The 20,334-nt window shown below is 40.2% G+C and overlaps 2 protein-coding genes across 4 annotated transcripts in view; one reads left to right on the forward strand and one right to left on the reverse strand.

Moving 5' to 3' along the window:
- LOC144494890 (dual specificity protein phosphatase CDC14A-like) overlaps positions 1–9,185 on the forward strand; it is a 125,932-nt gene extending 116,747 nt beyond the window's left edge. For 2 of the 3 annotated variants that reach the window (XR_013498170.1, XM_078214400.1), the window contains one exon: positions 7,528–9,182. Coding sequence is in view for 2 of the 3 variants with exons in the window: in XM_078214400.1 (XP_078070526.1) it covers positions 7,528–7,567 (40 nt within the window). In the remaining variant the exon portion in view is untranslated. Of the gene's footprint in view, positions 1–7,527 lie in introns of all 3 variants that reach the window. The other variant, XM_078214399.1, reaches the window with a different exon arrangement.
- Positions 9,186–13,695: 4,510 nt separating this feature from the next.
- The window catches only part of LOC144494891 (intracellular hyaluronan-binding protein 4.S-like), a 31,220-nt gene continuing 24,581 nt past the window's right edge, over positions 13,696–20,334 (reverse strand). Inside the window, 3 exon segments of the mRNA XM_078214401.1 lie at positions 13,696–14,500; positions 18,970–19,158; positions 19,825–20,002. Coding sequence (XP_078070527.1) covers positions 14,444–14,500; positions 18,970–19,158; positions 19,825–20,002 — 424 coding nt within the window. The 3' untranslated portion in view covers positions 13,696–14,443.

Genomic DNA, 20,334 nt, shown 5'->3' on the forward strand with positions numbered 1-20,334 from the left:
TTTTTACAACTCTTCTTAAAGTCTTTCCTTATGACTAAGGATTAGTTTCTTTGCTGAAAACTCCTTTCTCGTGACGATTAAAGTTCGTGCTTCCATGTGCTTAGTTAAAAGATGGCGTAACTGAATCAGTTTGGGAAACGTTGACATGAACAATATTGCTGAGTTCTGGGAGTCCCTCTTGCTTTGGAATCCCAGCAGGTATAAATCATAGACTCAGAAGAAATTCCCTCTCTACCTTCTGGATTCAGTGTTTCCTTCTGTTTTCCTTTAGGATCAGTCTGTGAGCCACGACCCAAATCTTAATGTTTGACCTCCAATTTCATCCTGTTTTTTTTAATGTCTAATTCCACAAAAAATTCTCAGCTTGGCAACTAGCAAAGTTGTCTTTATCCTGTTTAAACACGGGATTATGGTTCTCCTTCCTTAAGAACCTCAATGAGATTATGTTTACCTTCCTTCCGACAAGAATTCTTCACATTTTTTAATTCGCTGTCGTGGTCTTTTATATTTTTTCTGTTATTCATCTTTCCATTCAGTGTAAGTTTTGTTTAATTTTTTCAGAACAGGAGCTACAGCTTCTTCATTCTGAAGTTTTGTTTTAGGCGCCAAAACCTTAAACTGACCTCGTAATTCTACAGTAAAGAGCCAAATCATTTTGGATTAAAGCACGGTCTCTGTTTGTCCATTAGCCTGGAGCACTGCTACTGTATTCTGTTTTAACACATGCAGCTGAGATTAGGGATCTGCAGGCAATTTGAAAGCAGTGGTTTCAGTTCATTTGCATTTGACATTACCCCAGTCGGAGGTTTCAAAGGTTCATTACTCTCAAGAGCCTGAACTTTTGATTCTTTGCTATATCTTTAGTGGAAACAGTACTTTCTAAAGCAGGATTACAAATAGTCCTTGATTCTCTGGAATATTGTCAATTTCTATGGACTTGCCTACCATCCTTGGAGGTGGGAGCACTTTTATATCCCACTAGATCATTTCCCAGTATAAAATCAATATCATTCATGGGCAATTTTGAGACCATTCCAAAGATAACAGACCAATTGACTGAAGCACAATTCAAATTCACACTACACAAGGGAACAGTAAACCATTTCCATCAATGCCCTCTATCAATATACTTTTATTTGGCAAACTCTGGAGAGGAATTCATGTTGTTCTCGAGCTTCGAACTGACCCCATATCCAAGAACAAAATCTTTTTGACTCCTTTATCGGACAAAAATGGAGTTACTTTACTCTCAAATATAAAATTCCTATTATCTTTTGTCTCTGACTTGCACGACTATAAATACATTCAGTGGTATTGATTGGCCTCAGCTTCACTCACTGGTGCAGTATTTTCTGGAGAAACACTAGACATGCCCATGAAAGCTCCTGACTTAGCTTTCATCTAGTGTTGGTCACTTTTATATGTCTCGCACTATTTTTTTCACTATTCTAAGCTGCATATGTCTTCCTTACTGCTGTCACTCATTGCAATTAGTGATCTATTCACTATCAACTCACTTGTATCTGGGTTTGCAGACAAAGGTTTACTGCTCCCTCTGCGTTTGTGGGATAGTTCGGAATTATCTGCTAAAATTGCAGCTTTTCTTACTTTAGCAACTTTACATTCTTCTAGGTGGAACCTGATTCCTAAAGCAATACTAGTTATACATTCGTCCAATGACGTCACCTCTCAAGGTTTTCAAAATCTTGCTCCATTTTCATTATCCTATATAACTGATCAAACACACTTTTTCTCCAGCAAATTCCATAAACGGCCAATTCTGTCTCTTCAAATTTCTAAACCTTTGCCTGTTGGCTTCTGGGACTGCAGTCTTAACCATATCATAAGCTGTGGACTGTTCATTATGGGTGGCATGGTAGCACAGTGGTTAGCACTGCTGCTTCACAGCTCCAGGGACCCGAGTTCGATTCCCGGCTTGGGTCACTGTCTGTGTGGAGTTTGCACATTCTCCTCGTGCCTGCGTGGGTTCCCTCCGGGTGCTCCGGTTTCCTCCCACAGTCCAAAGATGTGCAGGTTAGGTTGATTGGCCATGCTAAAAATTGCCCCTTAGTGTCCTGAGATGCATAGGTTCGAGGGATTAGTGGGTAAAATATGTAGGGATATGGGGGTAAGGCCTGGGTGGGATTGTGGTCAGTGCAGACTCGATGGGCTGAATGGCCTCTTTCTGTACTGTAGGGATTCTATGATTCATTCTATGAAGAGTTGAAAAAACCTCCATTGTTTTCCTTACTAAACTCTGTATTAGGATTGTCCAAATTTTCTGTGGCCACTGTAACTTTGTAAGGTTTCTCAAATGGGACAAAATACATTTCCACTCCTTTCTCACTGAATTTAGGCAGTAGGCAAATATTCCTTGCCAAATCAAAGCCAGGAGTTAAATCTGACCCATTGTCGAGCCTGCCTGCTGTTCCACGCTTGCATAATGAAAACCTTTCCCTTTCTAGTTTAAATTTCCTCACTGTTTGCAGTTCACGTTTTCAAGTTCTTTCATTTCCCTTTCCTCCTCTTTGAATTCCCATTTTTTCATTTCCCATTTCAAGCTGCTTCATTTATCACCAAATCCTGGACAACTCAATCTGCAGTTTGTTACGATCACAGTTGATGTACCTGGACGGGAAGACCATTACTTTTACTTTTTGTTTAATCAAAGGTGGAGGAACAGAGTCACAGAACCGCTAATTACTTTTAACAAGAGAAAACATTTATTAATCATGAAAAAAATGGATTATAATACAATACTCCTTTATTCCTCCTTTGTTTAAATACACATGGGTTTTACGATTTAACATGGATAACAAAGTACTTTTGAAGCTACAATGGTTTCATTAACACATGCAGATTGGCTGTGGTCAAATACACACTCCTGTCTAAACCCAAGTGAAAGTCTGAATTTCTACTCCGAATCTCCCCAAATGATTGTCATGTGAGAGTTTCCAAATTCCTCTCCCAAAAACATGCATTAAAATCTTCTCACCAGTAAGCCTTTCACTTAATGGTTTGTGTTCCAAAATCCAGGCCAGGTTTTACAGATGACACTTTTGAACAAAGTTTCTGCTCCACTTTCACCAGTGAATCTAGTCCAGGATTTTACACCAACCCCCTTTAGGATTTCTTGTCTTAAGGGCTTTTACCCACTCTGAGATCCAGCCTGCAGTTCCCACAGATATTTCAATTCATGTTCCACAGGCTGTAGCAAAATCTCTCAAACCTGAAAATCGCTCCTGATGACTTTCTGGTGTCTCAGGTTTCCTCCGAGCTCTGTCTTTACTTATGGTCATCTGTTCTTGTACTTTTAACCTCAGACCACCTGGAAACTTCTCTTCATTTCTTTGGTATCCTTAACTAGCTGCTCTTTAGGTAACCATTACTCCATTGTATGTTTTCTCTTATAACAAAGCTGAGAGAGATGTTCCCCCTCCAGCCTTCTAAACTAACTGCTTTTAGCAGAGTTGCCTTCTTGTTGTCTACATATCTCCAATTGCTTTAGCTTCCAGTTAAAACTAAGAACAAAGAAAGCCGTCTCTTTCTCTCTGGGAAGTGGCCTCCTGTTGCTAAGCAATGGCCTGTTGGTTTATTTATTTTTCACTCAATAAACAATGGAGTATGGCTGTAAATTGGGAGAGGGGAGTGTGCAGCGGGACTTGGGTGTCCTTGTGCACCAGTCACTGAAGGTAAGCATGCAGGTGCAGCAGGCGGTAAAGAAGGTAAATGGCATGTTGGCCTTCATTGCGAGAGATTTCGAGTACAAGAGCAGGGATGTGTTGTTGCAATTATACAACACTTGGTGAGGTCACACCTAGAGCATTGTGTGCAGTTTTGGTCTCCTTTTCTGAGGAAGGATGTTCTTGCTCTCGAGGGAGTGCAGCGAAGGTTTACCAGGCTGATGGCGGGATTGATGTATGAAGAGAGATTGACTAGGTTAGGATTGTTTTCGCTGGAGTTCAGACGAATGAGGGGGATCTCATAGAGACTTATAAAATTCTAACAGGACTAGACAGGGTAGATGCAGGGAGGATATTCCCGATGGTGGGGGAGTCCAGAACCAGGGCTCACAGTCTGAGGATTCAGGGTAGACCATTTAGGATGGAGTGGTGAGCCTGTGGAATTCATTACCACAGGAAGTAGTTGATGCTAAAACATTGAACTTATTCAAATGGCGGCTGGATGTAGCACGTGGGGAGAATGGGATCAAAGGTTATGGGGAAAAAGCAGGATTAGGCTATTGAGTTGGATGATCAGCCATGATCGTAATGAAAGGCGGAGCAGGCTCAAAGAGCCAAATAGCCTCCTCCCATTCCTACCTTCTATGAGTAATGATTATCTAAAGAGCAGCTAGTTAAGGAAAGTAAAGAAATGAAGACATGTTTCCAGGCGGTCTCAGGTTAAAGGTACGAGAACAGATGACTGAAGTAAAGATAGACAAAGCTTGGAGGAAGCCTGAGACATCAGAAAGACATCTGAAGTGACTTTCAGGTTTGGGAAACTTTATTACAGCCTGTGGAATGTGAATTGACATATCTTTGGGAACTGTTGGCTGGATCTCAGAGTGAGGAAAAGCCCTGAAGACCGAGAAATCCTAAAAGGATTGGTGTAAATTCCTGGACTGGATTTGCTTTGTTTAAAAGTATCATTTGAAAACCCTGGACTGGATTTCAGAATGCAAACTGCTAAGTGAAAGTATTATTGAGAGGTTTTAAAATGTTTTTTCATGTAACCCTCTCTAAGCACAATAGAATCACAATTGGATTTTAATCAGTCCCCACACATTCAAACATCTTTGTCCTGCATGAATCTAACTATAGGTCTCTTCCAGGCACAGAAACATTAAATTAAATCCACCTAACCTATACCTTATTTCCAACCCTTAAAACTACCTTTGGTTTCCTAACAAGTTCATCTTGATCCGTCTTTTCTTCCTCAATTCAAGTGCTGAGCCAATACCTCAACTATCTCTTTTTTTTTTTGTGCCTAATTTTAAATCTATTTCTAATTTTTCTACCACTGCTTTTAAATTAAAATGTGATCAAGGAACTCAAAAACAAGTCCTCTTTTTTTTTGAAGAGAGCTTCTAGCAAAAGACAGCCATCTTAAGAAGTCAGTGAAATCTTGTACTTGTTAACGCTGATCAAACCAGCATACTGGTCTCTGCTGTAGATTCAAGATCCCATAAGAGCTCCTCCCCATTTGTTATGATTCCTGTGGAGACCAATATCACTTATAAAGAAATGCAAACTTCCAGTTAACAGCTGAAAAGGGTGACATCACAAGTTTTTATATTAAGTTTTTAGTGTAACAAGTTACTAAAAACACTGAACTAAACAATTTTTGTAGGCAATTTATACATTCCCCTTTCGCACATCACAATCTCCACAGAATTACAGTCCTTCTAGCAAGCAGTCCACAGTTGTTCCCAGCTTCCAATCAGTTAATGTTTCCCCAGTTCACTGGGTAGTAACTTCGAATGACTGTCTCTCCCTTGGTATTTAGAGAATTGCCCATATCCCACTACCAGCAGTGAAGCCTGCTCCAATGATGATTCTTCTTCCCTGACCACACCAGGATGAAACTGCAAGATTCCTTAGATGGATTCAGAATGCATCTCCTTGACTAGAGACCCCCCCCCCCACCCCCTTCCACATCTGGTTTTAGTAGCTCGCTAAGAACTGATGCCTCTTAGCTATGCTGAGCACAACTGCTGTTCTTTTTCTTTTGCCTCAGAAGCTTGGAGCTGGCAAGTCTATTTACTGTTAGCACAGATGTCCTTGCCCTTTGCTCCTTGGTGTGAAAATTTTTCGCCCTACTCAGCCAGTCCAATGACTAAACCAGGCTTGTTGTCAGGCAGAATTCAGAATAGTCACATTATTCCCTTCGTTTTAACCTAAGTTTAAAGCATAGTACGCCAAATGTAACAGTAGCCAGCCCTTGTACTATATCCTTCCTATCAATTTTCACCCCATCCATTACCTATCTTCTCTTCTGATGTTTTGTCAGCACTGATATAAAGTACTCCGTATTTTAGCCTGACCCTGCGCATTCAATCATATATTATCCCTAGTCCCGAGTAGGCCTTACCCCACATTTTACTACCCATTTGCTGTTTACATGCCATCAGAAGATCTATAGGTTATTTTAAGTTGACCACCGATGTATTTTCATACATTCTTTGCTATCATATTTTCCTCTTCACTTAATTTACTATGTTAGTCTGGTTCTCACTTCGAGTTCACCTGACATGCATCATACACTGTCTTGTTCTTGTTCCATTATATTCACCATTCTCCTCAGCATCCAGTAAGCCCTGACCCTGGTTCCTTATCTTATACACTTCTGGAATGTATCTAGCCTGTACCTGAAAAACATTTCCTTAAAGATAGCCCCATTAGTTTTTTCTATCAATTCATTGGTTCTGTTTTACCTTCGCTCGATCTCCCCTCATCCCATTGAAGTTCTACTTTGAATTGTTGCTTACTCTTTTCCATTGCCAATTTAAACCTCATGATAAAATAATCACTCTTACCCAAGTGTTCCCCACACTCTGTCCACATGGCATAGTACCAGATCCAACATTTTGTTGGACCAAGAACATTCTGTTGAAGGAAATTCTCCTGAGCGCTTCTTGCCCTTTAATATTCTAATCAGTATTGGATACTTAAAAGTCCCCCAATATCATCACCCTATATTTCTTGCACATGTGGTTTCCTGATTTAAATGTTAGTTTTAACTAGTTAAGCAATAAATTTAATACAGTACTTAGTTTCCAGTCCTGCTTTAAACCACTGTCTTAGTCTTATTTTAAAACACTCACCAACCAATAGCCTACCTCCCCTTCTGATGCCACTGCTTGCTTTTGTCACTGCCTGGTTTTTTTTGGAAATACCTCAATCAGGTCTCCACTTTTTCTCTGCTGCCATTGCTGGTGTCTCCAATCAGATCTATGCTGTATGTGTGTGCGCCCTCCCTGTTATCCTTTAACACTGATGTCTCTGATCATGCCCTTGCACTCCCTCTTATTCTCTGCTGGTGTCTCTCATCAGGTCCGTGCTATGCCACCACTATCCCCTACCCTGATGTAGAACTGTTGTAACCCAGTAAGTGCCGCCTCATCTTCAAATTGATTTGAGAGTTATCTTGGGCTAAAAATGTTTATAACAAAACTAACCTGCCTTAATCTTTGGCTTTTTAAATTAAAAAGAACATGCTTGTACCTGTTTAAATAATGTGCCGTGGGATGTGATTGCCCCCAGATTTTGTAGTTTAATACTTGACTATCATTACGTGCCAAAAAGCTTCTTTCCAAAGGAATTTAATCAGAAACGGCCTAGTCCATCACCAGCTTTGCTAAATTTATTAATGTTCATTTAAGTTGTTGAAAATGAATCTCCAACAAATCTAGTACTGTTTTTGGTCAATTTCTTGAATTAGTTGATTAGTACAGAATTTATAAAGTGCATAATAAATTATAGTTTACTGGGTTACGCTAACTTTTCTTTATATCTGTTGTTAAAGTCACTCTACTATTAGCACTAAAGTACCACTGCTCCGTTAACATTCACATTTTGGAGTGACACCTTGGAACATTTACGGAGGAAACTGGAGAATTACATTTTCTCAACTAGGAATTTATTCCAGAACAGCATCCCTTTGTGTCACCAGGATTCTGCAAAATGACTGTCCTGAACTCAGCTGCCATTCCACCTTGAGAAGTTTCTGCGCACAACATAGCAAGCAATGGTGATAATGGACCTTTATAAGCATTTGCAACTGATGTACTAAATGAATTGTCAAGAATATTAAGAAACATTTTTGAATGCAAATGTGTTTTCTGTCCTGTAGCACAATGTATTGTTGTACCTGAGCTGTCAGGCAGAAGTCAGGCCTTTAACACCGTCCTATAGCCAAAGTAGCATAGTACAATGAAATACTTGTATGGTATGGTATGAAGTGAAAAACTACATGCCATGTATTTTCATTAGTTGTTTTCCAGAGAATGGTAAATATGAAGAATCTGGATATTGAAGGAAATTTGGAATTTAATTCCATTTTTAAAAAAATTAAACTTTCAACTATGAAAGTTGCTATTTTGATTTTTTTCCCCCCTGCTAATTATGAAGTATTCCATAGTACCAGATCATGCCTCTTACAATTCTAAACTTGGGTGTGCATTTACCCCATTGAGGTTCTTGTCAGTTCTAACAGTTTTCATGATTATGTAAAGATAGAGATATCTTATTCTACATGTTTTATTTTTTGAATCTGTTAGCAATAAAACAAAATGCCCCAGGCAAGAACCCAATGTTCTTCCACGTAGGCCACCATCCAAAGCTGAAAAGATCCTAAGGCCTTTATCTGTACAGTTTTAAATAAATTGTTTAAAAATTATTTGACTTTAAATTTGTAATGATACTGGGGCTTACATCTTCAGTGAAGTAAAATGATAATTACTTAATACATAAGATAAAGGATCAACATTACATTGTTAAAATGAAATTATCAAGTCCAAAATCTACAAAAGCCAAGTGACCTTGTAATCAGCTACCATTTAGACAGTTGTTCTATCCATCATGTGGTAGAGTTGATTTGGAACAGTAGGAGTGCTGTTGTTTATGGGAGAGAAATGATATAAAGTTGACCCAAATTGGGGTATAAGGATATTTTTATATGCATGAACAAATTGTATTTTCAGTCTTTTTTGCAGTTGAGTCTTCTGGAATGGATTTTAGCTATACAATTGTGTTGTGGATTGGAGGTGTGCAGTTTGTCTGGTACAGTACTGTAATAGCATCAGAAAATAAGCTTTATTGTATGATGTACTTAAACTGCTAAAAAGCAATACTGTACTGCACAAAATGTTAGGAGTCAGATTTTTATCTTCAAGCTAAAATGAATTTTTAATTCTGGTTGGATTGTAATGTGCATCTGCTTGTCAAAGTCTTCACTGGAATCTCTGATCCAGTATAACTGGTGTTCGTCTTCTGTTTTCTAATTTCACAAATTATTTGGGTTGAGGGTATTTTTAAACTATGGCATTGTATTGTTTCTCTGGTTTAATCTGTTAACATTTGATCTGTCTAAATGCAAATCTATATAGATATATATACTTATTTTGTACAGAAATGTATGTATGCAGTATATAAACCTTTTAAATAAACATATGGCATTTTAAGTATTTGTATTTATTTAAAGATTCTGATGATTTGAATCATGTTTGTAAACAATACCTTAAATGACTCCCATCAGTTCCAGAGAGTTGGAAATGCAATAACAATGGGACAAATACAAGCCCATCATCAGTGTAGTATCATATTGGTCACTGCTGTTTGAAATTCATTGAATCTGTATGGTGCAGGAGTCTGCACTGACTGACATAGCATCTTACGCAGGCCCTGTTACCGCACTAATCCTCCTAACCTACACATCTTTGGACATTAAGGGGCAATTCAGCGTGGCTAATCCACCCAACCTTCACATTCTCTGAACTGTGGGAGGAAATCCATGCAGACATGGGGAGAAAGTGCAAACTCCACACAGACCATGACCTATGCTGGAATTGAACTAGGTTCTTGGTGCTGAGGAAGCAGTGCTAATCCCAGTACCACTCCAATTAGTCCCACTCTTTGCTCACTGGTCTGTATTTTTTTCCACCTGCAAGAATAATCCCCAATTCCACTTCAGAAGTTAGCATTGAATCTACTTCCACCCCTTTTCAGGCAGTGCATTCCATTTCAAAACTCATCTTTCCCTTGGTCTTTTGGAAAGTTTATTTACTCCACAGCCAAGCATTCTTCAGTATCTGCCAACATATAAAGTCTGTCACCCATGATTGATTTATACCATCTGCTAGGGCAAGTTAAGAGTGGGAAGAATTTCACATCTAACCTTATTAAGCTCAGCTCAAGTCAATCTCTAAATGACCTGGAATATTAGTTCTGTTATTTACTGGACTTGTCAGAGAACTCTTCCAAATTTTTACGGATATCGTCTCCTAAAGAACCCATTTGTACAGTTCAACTTGAGACATTTCAGAGCTTTAGATTGATTTGTTTTGCTGTGGCCAACAATACTAAGCTTATTGGCTCCAGCAAGATAGGTGCTAAGCTTCACCAGCTCTTTACCAAAAAGAATACCTTCCCAACAGCTATTATCTCAAAGACTTCCATTAATTACAAAAACATCAGTCACTCATTGTGGTAAATGTTGATCACCACTTTTAAATTGTCTGGTGTTGTAAACTAAGCTTAATCCATCACCAACTGCTTAATACAGACCCTTCAGAGCTTGAGCCTCAAATTGCTAACACTTCAGGTCAAGCTAAAGTGTAAGACTGTTTTAGACTTCAATGCAACCTTAAGATACAAATCTATCTTGCAGCTGGTTCTGGTCTGTAAGGGTGAAGAAAGCCTACCAATGATGAGCAGCTTTTCACACACATCACTGTTTGTCAGTTTAAGTTACTGAAGACAAAGACCAAAGCATGCATTTTGTCTCAACATAGGCTAAAAGTAAAGCAAGTTAAAATTGGCATACAAAGTCCACAAATACAGCTATTGGAACAGGTACTCCTGGATTGACAAGGGAGTCAGCGGGGGCAGGCAGGAAAATGTAACTTAAGGCCAAACCAGCCATGACCTTGATTGGTGGAGCAGGCCGCAAGGGAACAAATGGCCGACTCCTATTAGTTTCTCTTGTAGTGACTGACAAACTCTATCCACAGGAAATGTGACATACTTATGCAGTCTTATGTAGATAAGCCTACAAGAGGAGAGGCTGTACTTGATTTGGTATTGGGAAATGAACCTGGGCAGGTGTCAGATCTCTGTGGGAGAGCATTTTGGAGATAGTGATAATTCTATCTCCTTTACAATAGCATTGGAGAGAGATAGGATCAGACAAGTTAGAAAAGTGTTTAATTGGAGTAAGGGGAATTATGAGGCTATCAGGCAGGAAATTGGAGGCTTAAATTGGAAAGAGGTTTTCTCAGGGAAATGTATGGAAGAAATGTGGCAAATTTTCAGGGAATATTTGTCTGGAGTTCTGCATAGCAACATTCCAGTGAGACAGGGAAGTTATGGTAGGTTACAGGAACCGTGGTGTACAAAGGCTGTAATGAATCTAGTCAAGAAGAAAAGAAAAGCTTACAAAAGGTTCAGGGAAGTTCGAGATCTAGAAGAGTATACAGCTAATAGGAAGGATCTTGAGAAGGAAATGAGGAGAGCCAGAAGGGGTCATGAGAAGGCCTTGGCAGGCAGGATTAAGGCAAATCCCAAGGCATTCTACAAGTATGTGAAGAGCAAGAGGATAAGACGTGAAAGAATAGGATCCATCAAGTGTGATGGTGGGAAAGTTTGTATGGAACCGGAAGTAGTAGCAGAGGTACTTAATGAATACTTTACTTCAGTGTTCACTATGGAAAAGGATCTTGGTGGTTGTAGTGCAGACTTGCAGCGAACTGAAAAGCTTGAGCATGTAGATATTAAGAAAGAGGATGTGTTGGAGCTTTTGAAAAGCATCAAGTTAGATAAGTCGCTGGGACCGGATGAGATGTACCCCAGGCTACTGTGGGAGGCGAGGGAGGAGATTGCTGAGCCTCTGGCGATGATCTTTGCATCATCAATGGAGACGGGAGAGGTTCCGGAGGATTGTGGATGTTGTTCCTTTATTCAAGAAAGGGAGTAGAGAGAGCCTGGGAAATTATAGACCAGTGAGTCTAACCTGAGTGGTTGGTAAGTTGATGAAGATCCTGAGGCAGGATTTATGAACATTTGGAGTGGTATAATATGATTAAGAATAGTCAGCATAGCTTTGTCAAAGGCAGATCATGCTGTACGAGCCAGATTGAATTTTTTGAGGATGTGACTAAACGCATTGATGAAGGAAGAGCAGTAGATGTAGTATATGAGGACTTCAGCAAGGCATTTGATAAGGTGCCCCATGCAAGGCTTATTGAGAAAGTGAGGGGGCATGGGATCCAAGGGGACATTGCTTTGTGGATCCAGAACTGACTTGCCCACAGAAGGCAAAGAGTGGTTATAGATGGGTCATATTCTGCATGGAGGTCGGTCACCAGTAGAGTGCCCCAGGGATCTGTTCTGGGACCCTTACTCTTTGTGATTTTTATAAATGACTTGGATGAGGAAGTGGAGGGATGGGTTGGTAAGTTTGCTGATGACACAAAGGTTGGTGGTGTTGTGGATAGTGTGGAGGGATGTCAGAAGTTGCAGCGAGACATTGATAGGATGCAAGACTGGGCGAAGAAGTGGCAGATGGAGTTCACCCCAGATAAGTGTGAGGTGGTTCATTTTGGCAGATCAAATAGGATGGCAGAATATAATAATGGTAGGAGTCTTTGCAGTGTGGAAGATCAGAAGGATCTTGGGGTCCAAGTTCATAGGACGCTCAAACCAGCTGTGCAGGTTGAGGTTGTGGTTAAGAAGGCGTATGGTGTACTGGCCTTCATCAATCGAGGAATTGAGTTTAGGAGTCATGAGATAATGTTGCAGCTATATAAGACCCTGGTCAGACCACACTTGGAGTACTGTGCTCAGTTCTGGTCGCCTCATTACAGGAAGGATGTGGAAGCCATAGAAAGGGTGCAGAGGAGATTTACAAGGATGTTGCCTGGGTTGGGTGGCATGCCTTATGAGGATAGGTTGAGTGAGCTCAGCCTTTTCTCCTTGGAGAGACGAAGGATGAGGGGTGACCTGATAGAGGTGTATAAGATGTTGAGAGGTACTGATCGAGTGGCTAGTCAGAGGCTTTTTCCCAGGGCTGAAATGGTTGCCACAAGACGACAGGTTTAAGGTGCTGGGGAGTAGGTACAGAGATGTCAGGGGTAAGTTTTTCACTGAGGGCGGTGGGTGCGTGGAATAGGCTGCCAGCAACGGTGGTGGAGGCGGATTCAATAGGGTCTTAAGAGACTTTTAGATAAGTACATGGAACTTAGTAAGATAGAGGGTTATAGGTAAGCCTAGTAATCGCTAAGGGAGGGACATGTTTGGCACAACTTTGTGGGCTGAAGGGTCTGTATTGTGCTGTAGTTTTTCTATGTTTCTATGCACAACACTGCCCCAGCCCCATTATGATGGGCTTCAGTGCTTGAAGAAACCGCACGAGAAATTCCTAACAGAATAGAACCTGTCCCAATCCCTACAGAAAGTTGGACTTTTCTCCCAGCATGCTAGTTTGAGATAGGCAATGAGCAGCAAAAACTTCAGCCACTCCAGGAAAGACAAGCAGCATCAAGACTGAAGGGATTACAAAGGGAGAATGCTACAATTTTACTGTAAGTTTTAAGTAGGCTTTTGCAATAGGATTAATAGCCTCCAGCTATGCATTATGCAAGACAAGGGTTCACCCAAATGGGTCATGCTCTGCGTGTTTAAATGTCAGATGGGCAATCAGCTTCAAGGAAATTACATAACTCAAGCCAGGTACTGGGAAATGCACAGCTGTGAATATGAAATGATTCTAACCCATTATTTTTTTAATGCATCTAATGGAATTCCATAACTTAATTGGTTACTCCATTGTAATGATAACATTCAGATTTTTGTTAAAGTGCCTAGTGTGACTGATATATACTTGGTAGTTTATACGTTGGAAGATACTGGACTTTAGAAGATTGTTACACATGGAGTTGAGATTTTGGCAATTTGGGAAGAGATGAGATAAAAACTAACTTTCAACAAATCTGCATTTATTCTATCAAGTTTTCACAATCATTTACCAAAAAGGCAAATTATGCAGTCTTTCCCCTTTACATAAGTTAGTCCAAACTTCACAAATTTAACACTTGGCTTCCAAAAACTGACACTAGGGGAAAAAAGATTTTTTGGTTGTGTTTTTTAAATTTGTGATCTAATAAGCAACTCTTCAAGTTCAAGGACATGTGCACATAATATTCAAAATGGCTTCAAGATTGCAATTGCAGCTACTTCTGCTGGATAGGCACCAAAGTAGGCCATTTCTGTAACATGCCTGCAATACTTCAAAATTTACAGTCAACCAAATGATGGAACCATCTTGTCTGTCGGAATATAAGCTGCATTCTCTTACCCGTGTGCTTTTTCAGGAAACCATTACAAATCAAGCAAACAATTCAATATTTTTAATATATAGCTTTTTTTAAACATCAAATATACCTCTCTCTTCAGCAGTTTAAGACATTTGCCAATATCACACAAGTAAGCACAAAGGGAGGTGCTGAAAACTCAGTAGTAATGCCATATTCCACCCATCTTTCATCCACACGCATGAAGTGAGGTCTGTTCACACCCAGTAGTGAACAGGAAAGTCCAATTTCAGTAGTTGCGAGCCAACTGCCACTCCTTGTCAGTGTTACACATGGAAGCAAAAAGCCTCATCTTGATGTGCCGAAACTTATTTTCTTCAAGACTGGTGCCAACTCCTAAACTTCAATTCTGCTTCAAGCAAGAGCTGGGAAGTCCTCAGGGTCATCAGGATTGGGAGCACTTGCATATGTCTGGAGAAAGAGCAATGAATGACGTTTAAATGTTGCAATTCAAAGTCAACTTTAAGCAAACAAAGCTCCAATATTAGACCAAGATCAAATAAGATGACTGAAAAGTTGTTCATTTACACTTCCCAATTCAAAACAATCATTGTATAAGACAATAAGAACTAGAAACAGAAGTCTGGATGATTAACTGCATTTTGTGTAGTTTATCTAGTTTTCCATTTTGGGGCTACACAGCTACTATACCAAAAATGCTATTCTTCCTAGTAGGACCCCTGTAATCTTCCAATCTACAACCTTCTCCCCCACCCTGAAGCAGTTTCCTCTATACAACATGGTCCCTACAATACAAGCAGAGTTGTCATACAAATCAGCAGGAGGTGGTGGTCACTCAGCCCCTCGAGCCTGACCTGCCATTCAGTAAGATCATGGCTGATCTGATTCAACTTCACATTCTTGCCTACCCCAGACAATCAAGAATCTATCTAACTCTGCCTTGAAAAAAAATTCAGACTCTGCTTCCACTGCCTTTTGAGGAAACGAATCCCAAGGACACATCCCTCAGAAAACAAATTCGCATCGCTTAAATGAGCGAGTCCTTATTTTTAAATAGTGAGCCCTAGTTCTCGGTTCTCCAACAAGAAACATCCTCTCCACATCCATCCTGTCAATACCCCTCAGGATCATAAAGGTCTTGCCCCCTAGCAATATATTCCTGGAGAAAATCATTGGCAGAATAGGATTTCATTCATCGATGAGATAAAACAAAATCTTGGGAAAGCACAAATGCCGATTCCACTAATGCCACAATTGCAAACTCCATAATACTTGCATTTATATATGACAGCACAGCTCCATGTTTTTCAAAGCACATCAAATATTAGTGAAGGGTATTTATTTACATGCTCAGCCATCAATGTTTTCACAGTCCCCACCACTTAAAACATTGAAAAACAGGCAATTATATATAATTGATGAAAAGGCCATAACATTAATTTCAAAGTTTCTGGTTATAGTATCTTGAGACTCTATTCATTTTGGGCTGTAGCAGCTGTCCATACTCACCCACTATTTTACACTGCAAGTTGCACTCAATTTTTAAAAATTTATTCATGGCTGTGGGTGTTGCTGGCAGCACCAGCATTTGTTGCCCATCCCTAATTTACCAGGTGGCTTGCTCAGCCATTTCAGAGGGCAGTTAGGAGTCAATCCATGTCTGTGGATTTGGAGTCACATGTAGGCCAGACCAAGCAAGGGCAGCAGACTTCCTTCCTAAAGGACATTAGCGAATGAGCAGTTTTTATGACAATCGATGATTGTCTCCTTATAATTCCCAAATTTATTAACATAATTCAAATTCCCCCAACTGCCATGGTGCGATTTGAACTGGTGTCACCAGAGCGTTAGCCTTTGGGTTAGTACTGCGGTGACATTAATACTATACCACCATCTCCCCAAATCCAAAAACAACAGAAGCATGTATATTTTATGCACAAGTAAAAATAGGGCTGTAGAGCAAGTGACTGGTCATCCAAATCTGGTTAAAAAGCAGAAAGAGAGTGGGAGTTAGGGCGGTTTCTCAATAAGTATTTCAGGGTAGTGGTGTCCCACAGAGTTTGGATCTGGAATCTCTTCTGTTCACTACGTACAACAACGATTTGGATATATGGCTAGGGGTGATATGCAAATAGTAATAGAGGAAGTACAGTAAATAATTGAGAACCAAAGGGAACTGCAAAAGCAATAACTGATTAAACAGTGGGATTGAGAAAAAAGCAGATGGAATTTCATGAGATACTCTGAATGGGGAGAAACAGATTAGGGTGATCAGGTTCACAATATATTGAAACCATATGGATATCATAAAAAAGCTCACAGACCACGGGGTTTTATGGCTTGAGATATGGCATATAAAAGCTAACAGTGCAATGGATAATCTATATAAAACTAAAACTACTGTTGGAGTACTGTGTGCATATTTTGGGATCTACACATATAGGATGGATATTTAGGAGAAGGTACAGATTCAATAGATTTCTACTTTCTATGAGGCATGACAATTATGCGGGATAACCCCACCAAAAATCAGTTCATTAGAACAGAGGAGATTATGGGGCGATTTTAGACAGGCATTTAAGATTTTGAAGGAAGATTACAGAGTAAATAAAAACAGATTGCTTTGGTGAAGAACTGGACATAGAATTAGATTAAATATTGTGAACATTTTATAATTAGGAGAATAGTAGCAATGCTATTAAACTAGTAATCCAGAATCATTAGTTCAAATCCCACCATGGCAGCTGGGAAACTGAAATTCAGTTAATTAAATAAATGTGTCTTAACTTGGTCTGGCCTATATGCGACTCCACAGCAACATGGATGACTCTCAGCTGTTTGGTACAATTAATTACAGTAACAAAACAGCACTGTGGGAATACTTTCACCAAATGCACCATAACATTTCAAGAACGTGGCACATCACCACCTTCAAGGGCAATTAGATAGCAGCAAAAATGCCCATATCCAGTGAATGGTTAGGGAAAAAAAGCTGTGGAACACACCACCAACGTTTATTGTGATGATGTGGAGATGCCAGAGTTGGACTGGGGTGGGCACAGTAAGAAGTCCCACAACACCAGGTTAAAGTCCAAAAGGTTTAGTTGGCAGCACGAGCTTTCGGAGCGCTGCTCCTTCATCAGTGGAGAGTTGGGTTCACAAACAGAGCATACACAGACTCAATTACAAGATAATGGTTGGAATGCGAGTCTAAACAGGTAATCAAGTCTTTACAGGTACAGACAATGCGAGTGGAGAGAGGGATAATGACAGGTTAAAGAGGTATGAATTGTCTCAAGCCAGGACAGTTAGTAGGATTTTGCAAGCCCAGGCCAAATGGTGGGGGTTACACATAGTGTGACATGAACGCAAGATCCCAGTTGAGGCTATCCTTGTGTGTGCAGAACTTGGCTATCAGTTTCTGCTTGGCGATTCTGCATTGTCGTGTGTCTTGAAGGCCACCTTGGAGAAAGCTTACCCGAAGATTAGAGGCTGAATGCACTTGACTGCTGAAATGTTCCCCATCGGGAAGGGAACACTCCTGCCTGGTGATTGTCGAGCAGTGTCCATTCATCCATTGTCGTAGCATCTGCATGGTCTCGCCGATTTACCCATGCAACTCGTCAATATTGTCTACCTGATGTGCTGCAGGAAAAGATGTCCTGAGGCATGGTACATTGGCGAGACCATGCAGACGCTACGGCAACGGGTGAATGGACACTGCTTGACAATCACCAGGCAGAAGTGTTCCCTTCCTGTCGGGGAACACTTCAGCAGTCAAGGGCATTCAACCTCCAATCTTTGGGGAAGCATTCTCCAAGGCGGCCTTCAAAACACACGACAACGCAGAATCGCAGAGCAGAAACGGATAGCCAAGTTCCACACATGAGGACAGCCTCAACTGGGATCTTGGGTTCATGTCACACTACGTGTAACCCCCATGACTTGCCTGGACTTGAAAAATCTTACTAACTGTCCTGGCTTGAGACAATTCACACCTCTTTAACCTGTCATTATCCCTCTCTCCACTCGCATTGTCTGTACCTGTAAAGACTTGATTACCTGTTAAGACTCGCATTCCAACCATTATCTTGTAATTGAGTCTGTGTCTAAATACACCCCGTTTGTGAACCAAACTCTCCACTCACCTGATGAAGGAGCTGTGCTCTGAAAGCTCGTGCTACCAAATAAACCTGTTGGAATTTATAGTGAAGCAGAGATAATGTCAATATTTAAGAATTAGTTGAATGGGCAGTTCAAGGAAAGATAAAGCAAATGATGAAATGAGAAGTACTGCTTATGTTAATATTTATCCTTCACATAGACTTGTTAGGAAAAATGGCCTGTTTCAAGTTATAATTTCTTTGGAATTCTTTAGAACACCCACCTATGGATGGAAGGGTGGATGAATTACAATGTATAAACAGAAATGTAATGGTGAACTATCATGAATAAATTGATTCAAATCTATACTGGCCACAGACTGAGCCCAAAGGATTACTAGTCTGTAGGGGTCATATTGCATTATATAAAATAAGTTTTTCCTTATCTCTAATCTCCTCCAATCCTACAAACTTTAGGATCTCTGTAAACCCCAGATTCCCTTTGCTCTACCGTCGGTTTGCAACTCTGGAATTAACTCTCTAAACCACTCCACATCTCTACGTTTAAGTACCTTTTGGCCACTATCCTAATTTCTCTTACATGACTCGGCATCAATTTATTTATGATTCTTGAGGAAGGCTTTGGACGTGCTGTGTTAAAGGCACTATATAAATGCAAGCTATTGTTACCAAGGAGAGCATTCACTGCATTGAAGTGGCACTGTTATTTAGTCATCTCATTGCCCCATTTAGAATTTTCTTTCCCCCTAGCAGTTGCCCATATCAACACCCTCCCCCAATGAAAACCACATTTACCTTCTCTGCAGCTGGCACCTCTGGCCTAGTTTCATTGATCCGCTTGGCTCTTCCACGACCTCTGGCACCACCCCGTCCTCGCCCAGGGCGTGTAAGACTGCCGAAGTTAATGTCCAGTTTAGAAGTGATGTCATTTGCTGATCTTCTAAAATAATGATGATCCTCCTCATCAGATTCTTCCTTCTGTTCCTAATGTAGGAGCAATAAATAGTTTTCAATCATTGACATGGCAGGCATATTGACTAATGCCAGGAAGAATAGTTTTCTTTAAAAAACATACATAAATTGGTAATAACTTCCAATTTATCTCCATTCTTTGGACTCACTGGGCTCCTGGCTCTGCTGTAAGAATATTTTTGATTTTTATTATTGTCACATGTATGGTGATACAGTGAAAAGTATTGTTTCTTGTGTGCTATACAAACACGACATACTGTTCATAGAGTACATAGGGGAGAAGAAGAGGGTTCAGAATATAGTGTTACAGTCACAGCTAAGGTGTAGAGAAAGATCAGCTTAATATATGGTAGGTCCATTCAAAAGTCTGATGGCAGCAGGGAAGAAGCTGTTCTTGAGTCAGTTGGTACGCGATCTCAGACTTCTATATCTTTTGGTGAAACAGGTTTATCTACCTACAGATTCTCTTCCTTCTGCATAGAGAGATGTTTTGCAGCATCTAATTAGTACCCACACCAAAATGTTCAGGGTGGTCAAGGTCAGAGACTGAGCAGAGTGGATAGCTGCCTGGCACCATGTCACAAACAAAACACCATGTCTATCTCTAGGCTTTCCAATTTTGCATAATTTGATAAATATCAATAGCTGTTGGGGAGTTTTACAATCCAATCCACTTACATCCCCTTCATATTTAGACTTGTGGATCACAACTGCCTTTGACAAAACACTGGAATCTGGTCTGCGGATGTTGAACTCCTTCTTTGAGCGAGTCTGTTCCTGAAGTGCCTTCCATTCATCCAGAGTCATTTCGTGTGGACCATCATCAACTGTTGCTTCATGTTCCCCTTCATTCAGTCTACAACATAACAAAGAAATAGGCAAAGAAATGTTGTACTTCCAAAAACATTTGATAATGATGCAAGGCAAAAGGTGATAGTGTTGCACCATTTATATAATTTAATCATTTTTCTACTCTCCATTCCATCACAAATTCTCCCTTTGATTTTATTCCCCTGGCTCTATACTTGCTTACAAGCTGGTCATCTCTTTTCAGTTCTGATGAAAGTTCACTGACCTGAAATGCCAACTCTCTCCACAGATGCTGCCTGACCTATTGAAAATTTCCAGCATTTTCTCTTCAAATTTCCAGCATCTGCAGTATTTTGCTTTTGTCCCCTCGAAAGAAAT

The sequence above is a fragment of the Mustelus asterias genome, chromosome 6, assembly GCF_964213995.1.
Source record: "Mustelus asterias chromosome 6, sMusAst1.hap1.1, whole genome shotgun sequence".
Taxonomy (NCBI): Eukaryota; Metazoa; Chordata; class Chondrichthyes; order Carcharhiniformes; family Triakidae; genus Mustelus; species Mustelus asterias.